The sequence below is a fragment of the Sinocyclocheilus anshuiensis genome, unplaced genomic scaffold (assembly GCF_001515605.1).
Source record: "Sinocyclocheilus anshuiensis isolate Anshui unplaced genomic scaffold, SAMN03320099.WGS_v1.1 scaffold676, whole genome shotgun sequence".
NCBI lineage: Eukaryota > Metazoa > Chordata > Actinopteri > Cypriniformes > Cyprinidae > Sinocyclocheilus > Sinocyclocheilus anshuiensis.
The window spans coordinates 1,428,318-1,436,973 of NW_015558579.1; the positions used below are offsets into that span (position 1 = coordinate 1,428,318).

The window sequence follows — 8,656 nt, forward strand, 5'->3', positions numbered from 1 at the left end:
CTTCCAAAAGAGGACACGACTAGAAATCAGTGGTTAAGTTGTATTTACAACACTGTTCCAGAACACTTCAACCCAAATATTCAGATGTGTGCAGCACATTTTATGGAGGACTGTTTCCTGATCCTGGGAGAGTAACTACAATGTTCTGACTCAAAGACTGTAAGTACGTTTTTTATATTTAAAGAGTTTTTATATTTTATATATTTAAAGCGAGTTTTTTGGGCAGTGTAGAGTAGGGCTTGTTGTTTGTCATTTCTCCGATCACGAATGCAGACATGGTTTTATGTTTAGGTGGCGCGATGCAACGCAACGCGTTAAAAGACAGTATAAGTCATTATAATCCATAATTATGTCCCCACTGGATGCAATGAATGCCTAGTTTATAATGGGTTTTCATGTTTTTGAATCATCGCTCCGGTCTGACAGGGCATCATCACAATATGGCAAGGGGCGTAACATTTCAGTCTCACGCTTCAGGTATTCGGCCAATCACAACGCACTGGATAGCTGGCCAATCAGAGCACACCTCGCTTTTTCAGACCGATGAGCTTTGTAAAAATCGATGTGTTTCAGAAAGGCGGAGCATAGAGGAGAAACAATAATGTACAGTATGTGGAAAATAATGTTTTTTTAACCTTAAACCGCATAAACACATTTCATTACACCAAATACACAAAATACTGTTCTTTTTAGCAGCATCATATGACCCCTTTAAGTAAGGTCTTTATACACCTCTGAAAACATAGTTATGTATATTATATTGCATTTCTGTCAATAGATCGATGTAAATATTACACATTTCACCTTTAATACTTAAAGGGATAGTTCATTCAAAAATGAATATTCTGTCATTAATTACTCGCCCTCATATCGTCCCAAACCCATAAGACCTTCATTCATCTTCGGAACACAAATTAAGATATTTTTGATGAAATCCGAGAGCTTTCTGACCCTGCATAGACAGCAACGCTACTGACATGTTCAAGGCCCAGAAAGGTAGTAAGGACATTGTTAAAAAAGTCCATGTGACGTTCTACGTCAGAACGCCGGCTCCTGTGTCAGCAGAACCACACAGGTGTCGTGGTACTCTCATGAATGCGCAGCGAAGGCTGACACAGAAGACAAGAAATTGTTGAATAAAGTCGTTATTTTTGCTTTCTTTGCACACAAAAAGTATTCTCGTAGCTTCATAGAATTATGGTTGAACCACTGATGTCACATGGACTATTTTAACAATGTCCTTAATACATTTCTGAGCCATAAACGTGATAGTTGCTAATAATATAATATAATAAAATATCTTCATTTTTGTTTTGAAGATGAACAAAGGTCTTACAGGTTTGAAACAACATGAGGGAACAACATGACAGAATTTCGATTTTTGGGTGAACTATCCATTTAAGGCTAGGGGTTTGTTCAAACGAAAGAAACCTAAAACTTACTTTGAGAGGAGGTACTCTTTGTTCTACTTTTTCTTTAGCTGTCACTGTGGATGACGCTTCTGATGAAGTGACACGGGGCTTCTTCTCTGTTCTGAGCTCTGTATCCTGTTCACTACAGACTTTTCTTTTTAGAGGCTCAGATGTGGCAGCAGTTACTGGAGATCCAGCCTCATTCCTTTCCATTACGGTTTGTCCAGCCTCACCAGCGGGAATTTCATCTTTAGGTGTGTGTGTCTCGTTTCCTTCCAAACAGGTGACCACTGCTTCCAAAGGAGATGCTGGGGTCTTACATGTGATCTCATTTTCCAGTGCTTTTTCACTGTCAGGTTTGGCCTCCACTGCTTTCTGAACAGAGGACTCCGGAATCAGTTCTTCCTGTGCATCCTTTCTCGTGTCTAAGGATAAATGTGATTGCTCTGGAGCAGGAGGTTTGACCGGCTCTTCAGTCGAGATATGTGTTACTGTTGATTTCACATCTCTAGATCTCAACTCCATGTGGATGACCTCTGTCACTGGGTTTACCTTCTGAGACTCTTTGACAGTCTCTGGCTTTTCTGATAAGACCGTTCTTTTAGCTGGTTCAGGAACACTCCTATCCTCTGTCAGTTCTCTGGATTCCTCTATACTCAGTCCAGATCTGAAATTAAAAGCAAGAAGAGACAGAATAATAGGAAAAAGGACCTCAAAAACAAAACATCACCTATGATACAATAATCTAGTGACCCACTAACCAATTTTCCATTCATTTTCAGGCTTCAGGGCATGCAATCATGCTCCCGGAGAGCCACATTATGCTACAGTTTAGCTTTAGCCCTAATTAAGCAAACCTAAACCAGCTAATCAGTGTCTTCAGGATCACTAGAAACTTAGATGTGTTGGAGCTAAACTCTGCAAAAAAAAGTGGCCCTCCAGAATAGGACACGCCTGAACTAGACCATACTCTCTGATTTTCTTTTTCAGTATTTCCATAGGGCTTGGTGGCTGACTTACTGTTCACCATAGTAGCTCTCAAAGAAATGCTCCTTCCAAAGCTCCACTTTCTTTTCCTTCTCGATTTCTTGCCGCATTCTCAGTCTCAGCTCTGGTGTGAACTCACCTGAGAATACAGCCTTGCATAAGCCACACAAATATTGAAGATAAATTTATATATAGCACACTAAGTAACTTTTTTCCACTGCAAAATGTTTACTCTTAAAGAGTTTCACTTTTTTTATAGAAACGTATAGTTATTTTGGAAAAAATGTTTAAGATTAGGTAAATTCAAATGACTCTTGCAATATTGGAAGCTTAGAAAAAATCTGTATTTTTCTACAGGACATTGCCTCCTCATGGTGGCTACCACACTGAGATCACATGACCTGCCAAATACTACTCATTTTATTTCTGTAGCCCCTATATTATTGGACACTTTCGGTTGCAGAATAAACTGGGTGACAAGTACACCTCCACATACAGTGGGGTATTTTTATATACTTTTTCAGTACATTTGCTTCTGTGTTTTGTTGCATCCACACTGATATTTTCACCTAAATTTCAATAACCAGTGCTGTTCAAGAGCAATGGCAGCAAAGCAAAATTACGTTGTGCACATTTAAGCTTTTAACTACTTTTAAATCATTGAGGACAACAACTGACCCTCTGACAACCTCTCCTTCCAAGATTGTGCTGCTGATGTGAAGAACTCATTGTTCAAGGCAGAGCTGGTCACCTTCAGTGCACCATCCATACTAGCCTGCAAAGTATTATCAATAACAATCAGAGATTCATGATCCACAAAATCATACAGTATGTTCAACACCGCAGGGTTCTTTTGTGTTTCGCTACCTGCTGGTCAACCTCTGGCAGCATCTTAAGAAGCTTCTGTTGACACTCTGTAGGCAGCATTGAGAACGTGTGCTTGTTGATGAGCGCTCGCAGGTTGGTGTTGACAAGGATGGAATCTGGTGTCTCGACATCTATCTCACACTTGGTACGCCTCAGTTGTCCTGAAAATCCAAGGCGGGGGATCAGTTATGGCATCTTATGTGCTGACATGAATTACAGTGATCTGTGAAGATACTCACTGGCACTGAGCCTACTGGTGCGCTGAGACACCTTCCGGGCCCCAGTCGTGTGGCACACATCTGCTTTGATGGAGGAGGACGAGCTGGAGGTAGAGTTCTGTGGACTGGCAGGGCAGCGCTCTGTCTGTTTCAGCTCCCAAGCTAGAGCAAACAGAGACATTCTGTTTAATATTTATTTTGCATTTATATGAGCGGTCAAAAATTAAATTGGACACAACTGAAGAGCAGGCTTTAATTTGATTCAAACTGACATACTGTATGTATGTACAGGATTTGGAGGACTATGTATTTATGTATGTATGTACAGGATTTGGAGGAGTATGTATGTATGTATGTGTGTATGTACAGGATTTGGAGGAGTCGTGAGCCATGTCTTTGACAGTCTTGAGGAGCAGTCGTGGGCTGGAGGCGTTGGGGATTCCACATTGCCGCCGTTGATTCCTCTGCTGCTGCTGTTTCAGTGCCTATAAATGAAGTATGACAAAAAAACAGAATGTCTTTAAACCCACAGCTTACATAACATAGGTTACTGCTGTGTTGCAAACAGAGAGCACAGGGGGTCTCAATTGCTCAGGGTTTACACCAGCCTACAGTGGTTAATATCACAGGGCGGTATGACAGTGTATATTGTGCAACAGCAGAAATGTGTAATTCAATAAAGATCTTAATATACCATGGTAGATATAACCATGTGGTATCAGTAATGCGTCAAGGGAGGGTTCACCCAAAAATTGAACACAAATTAAGATATTTTTGATGAAATCCGAGAGCTTTCTGACCCTCTATAGACAGCAACGAAACTGACACACACTTCAAGGCTCAGAAAGGTGGTAAGGACATTGTTAAAATAGTCCATGTGACATCAGTGGTTCAACATGAATTTTATGAAGCTACGTGAATACTTTTTGTGCGCAAAGAAAACAAAAATAACAACTTTATTCAACCATTTTTTCTCTTCCGTGTCAGTCTTCGACACACGTTCACAACAGTATCACGACGCACTACCTTTACTATCTTTCTGGGCCTTGAACGTGGTAGTTCCATTGCTGTTTATAGGGCCTTTCGCACCGCTTTAGTTCCAGAACTAAATGTACAGTACTAAAGTACTGGGACGATTTTGCGATTTATTTCCCAGTACCATTTAAAAGGTTTAATTCGCACCGACAGTGTGTACTAGGAAGTGACGTAAGCCGGTCGACAGCGACGTCATTTGTGCACGGTGTTCCACAACGGAAACAAAGAAGAACAACATTAACAACAGGAGGATGGAGAACGTTTTGTTCCTTCAAATTCAAACTGGATTTCCTCCGTTGCGTAAATGTTCAAAAGTGCATGCACTTCAGAGTCCGTCCATCTATCGCTGTTCTCCATACTTGCGAAATAAGTTGACACAATGTTCACAGTATGTTTACAAGGCGTTTTAAATCATAGCGGGTGAAGGCGTTTTCGTACGCGTTTGGCCAATCAATGTCTACTTACGTCACGGGTAGTACCAGTTGTGCTGGTTAGACCCTGCTCCGGAGTAGGAGCTAATTTGGTTCTCGAAAAAGGCAGTCCGGTACTAAAATCGCACCCAGTTCCGGCGGTGCGAAAACGCCAAAAAGTGGGTAGTTCCACAATTAGCTCTGGTACTATGAAAAGGTTCCCACGGTGCGAAAGGCCCTTATATGCAGGGTCAGAAATAACCCTGGGTCAAAAATATCTTCATTTGTGTTTCGAAGATGAACGAAGGTCTTGCAGGTTTGGAACGACACGAGTGCGAGTAATTAATGACAGAATTTTCATTTTTGGGTGAACTATCCCTTGAAGCATTACTGATACGACACGGATATATCTACCGAGGTATATTAAATTAATTATTCAGTAATTAATAAATAAGCATATTATGCTTATTTATTAGTACCTAATAAATAAGCATAAATAATAAGTATAAGTGGCAGTACCTGTTTGAGGGCCTTCTTGCTGTGTTTCTGTGATGGAGATATGAGTTTGCTGCTGGAGACTGACGGAGATGAACAGCGAGACTGTGGGGAGGACGGCTGAGATTGCAGTTTTGCTGGCACTGAGAATGATAGGAAAGCAATACATTAGTTACATGTTTGCACATCAATACCACAGTTATACTCACACACAATTGAACCGGCATATGCATAATTTGACTCCATGACGATTCAAGGACATTTTAATACAAATACACAATCAGTTTGCAAATACATTGAAAAGCACAATATAAGTACATGATTAGTGCAGTCTATATTCTGAAATATTAAAAAAAAAAAAAACATTAAAATACATTTTTTTTCTTAGTGTGTTTTTATTATTAAAAAAGTTTTTAATTTGCACCTGGAATCATCTGGAAATTATGTTGCTATTATGTTGTTCCATGACAACCATAAATTCATAAATACACTTTTTTAACTTTCCTTTGTGACATATTTAAATCTGCAGAATTCACAACAAATGTTTGAGTCTGCAAGTCATAAAAACACATTTATATATTTAGCAAATGTCAGTACTAAAGTACTGGGACGATTTTGCGATTTATTTCCCAGTACCATTTAAAAGGTTTAATTCGCACCGACAGTGTGTACTAGGAAGTGACGTAAGCCGGTCGACAGCGACGTCATTTGTGCACGGTGTTCCACAACGGAAACAAAGAAGAACAACATTAACAACAGGAGGATGGAGAACGTTTTGTTCCTTCAAATTCAAACTGGATTTCCTCCGTTGCGTAAATGTTCAAAAGTGCATGCACTTCAGAGTCCGTCCATCTATCGCTGTTCTCCATACTTGCGAAATAAGTTGACACAATGTTCACAGTATGTTTACAAGGCGTTTTAAATCATAGCGGGTGAAGGCGTTTTCGTACGCGTTTGGCCAATCAATGTCTACTTACGTCACGGGTAGTACCAGTTGTGCTGGTTAGACCCTGCTCCGGAGTAGGAGCTAATTTGGTTCTCGAAAAAGGCAGTCCGGTACTAAAATCGCACCCAGTTCCGGCGGTGCGAAAACGCCAAAAAGTGGGTAGTTCCACAATTAGCTCTGGTACTATGAAAAGGTTCCCACGGTGCGAAAGGCCCTTATATGCAGGGTCAGAAATAACCCTGGGTCAAAAATATCTTCATTTGTGTTTCGAAGATGAACGAAGGTCTTGCAGGTTTGGAACGACACGAGTGCGAGTAATTAATGACAGAATTTTCATTTTTGGGTGAACTATCCCTTGAAGCATTACTGATACGACACGGATATATCTACCGAGGTATATTAAATTAATTATTCAGTAATTAATAAATAAGCATATTATGCTTATTTATTAGTACCTAATAAATAAGCATAAATAATAAGTATAAGTGGCAGTACCTGTTTGAGGGCCTTCTTGCTGTGTTTCTGTGATGGAGATATGAGTTTGCTGCTGGAGACTGACGGAGATGAACAGCGAGACTGTGGGGAGGACGGCTGAGATTGCAGTTTTGCTGGCACTGAGAATGATAGGAAAGCAATACATTAGTTACATGTTTGCACATCAATACCACAGTTATACTCACACACAATTGAACCGGCATATGCATAATTTGACTCCATGACGATTCAAGGACATTTTAATACAAATACACAATCAGTTTGCAAATACATTGAAAAGCACAATATAAGTACATGATTAGTGCAGTCTATATTCTGAAATATTAAAAAAAAAAAAAACATTAAAATACATTTTTTTTCTTAGTGTGTTTTTATTATTAAAAAAGTTTTTAATTTGCACCTGGAATCATCTGGAAATTATGTTGCTATTATGTTGTTCCATGACAACCATAAATTCATAAATACACTTTTTTAACTTTCCTTTGTGACATATTTAAATCTGCAGAATTCACAACAAATGTTTGAGTCTGCAAGTCATAAAAACACATTTATATATTTAGCAAATGTAATATGTAGTGGCAACACAACTAAAACCAACCATGCACTGAGATCAGAACCTGAGCCGTAAAAATTAAAACACAATGTGTTCACTGTAATATAACTTTACAGTCATCCAAGCACATTTTTAAAGGATGGGTGTTTTTAAAAAGACAAACACTTAATAAAACTAACTCCCATAAATAGCATGCTGCTAAAGCAATAATTATTTCCTGTTTTTTTCTCTTACACAACAATCTTCATTCTCTCAATCCACAGCTTCAAAGTTTCACCAGGATATTTAGATGAAAGTCGTACTTACAGTACTTGGTTCTGCATGAATTCACTCTGTTAGAGTGCATTATTCTCAAATACTTAGTTTCTGCAAGATGAATTGTGGTAAAAACCTACATTTGTTCAGTTAGCGTCGTACTACTCTCTCATATATATGAGGAAGTGGTATCAAAAAAAAAGAGAGAGTAGAATTTCCTGTTTAAAGGGTGTTTTGCATTTAAAGAATATTTTGACTTGAACTGGGCTAAACTTCGATGTGAGGTCATTTCTACATATATCAGCGTACGAGTTACACATTCATGGTTCAGAATGTAATCTACATACTCCATCCCACAACAGATGGCATCAGTCATGATATCTAACAGTGATTTGATTAACTACAGTTTTACATTTCTTCAGATCTTTATTATTAGTTATACATTAGCCACCTGCTGTGACCTGTTTAAGATTCACAAAATAAGCTTCACCCGCTAAAAATCTTTTGGACAAGACCTTAAAGGGGTCATATGATGCTGCTAAAAAGAACATTATTTTGTGTATTTGGTGTAATGAAATGTGTTTATGCGGTTTAAAGTTAAAAAAACATATTATTTTCCACATACTGTACATTATTGTTTCTCCTCTATGCCCCGCCTTTTTGAAACTTCGATTTTTATAAAGCTCATTGGTCTGAAAAAGCGAGGTGTGCTCTGATTGGCCAGCTATCCAATGCGTTGTGATTGGCCGAATACCTCAAGCGTGAGACGGAAATGTTACGCCCCTCACATACTGTTGATGCCGTGTCCCGGCCGGAGCGACGAGACAAAAATAGAGTGAGCTGAGGCCGGGCTAGAGTGAGCTGAGGCCGGGCTACTGTGAGCGGAAGCCCCGGCTTAGCGTGTGCTGATAGAGTGAGCTGAGGCGGCGGGGTCGAGAACGGCGTGCCCGGCGGATCCGACGAATGAGCGGCAACCACATGTG

The 8,656-nt window shown here is 39.5% G+C and overlaps 1 protein-coding gene across 4 annotated transcripts in view; it reads right to left on the reverse strand.

The window, feature by feature from the left end:
• Positions 1–8,656, reverse strand: part of LOC107679772 (putative Polycomb group protein ASXL2) — a 23,733-nt gene that overhangs the window by 5,110 nt on the left and 9,967 nt on the right. For 2 of the 4 annotated variants that reach the window (XM_016475410.1, XM_016475409.1), the window contains 7 exons: positions 6,866–6,984; positions 3,852–3,969; positions 3,506–3,646; positions 3,267–3,427; positions 3,078–3,174; positions 2,433–2,538; positions 1,443–2,079 (listed from right to left, as the gene is read on the reverse strand). In XM_016475410.1, coding sequence (XP_016330896.1) covers positions 1,443–2,079; positions 2,433–2,538; positions 3,078–3,174; positions 3,267–3,427; positions 3,506–3,646; positions 3,852–3,969; positions 6,866–6,984 — 1,379 coding nt within the window. Of the gene's footprint in view, positions 1–1,442; positions 2,080–2,432; positions 2,539–3,077; positions 3,175–3,266; positions 3,428–3,505; positions 3,647–3,851; positions 3,970–5,448; positions 5,673–6,865; positions 6,985–7,724; positions 7,823–8,656 lie in introns of those variants that run through there. The other 2 variants (XM_016475411.1, XM_016475412.1) reach the window with 2 other exon arrangements.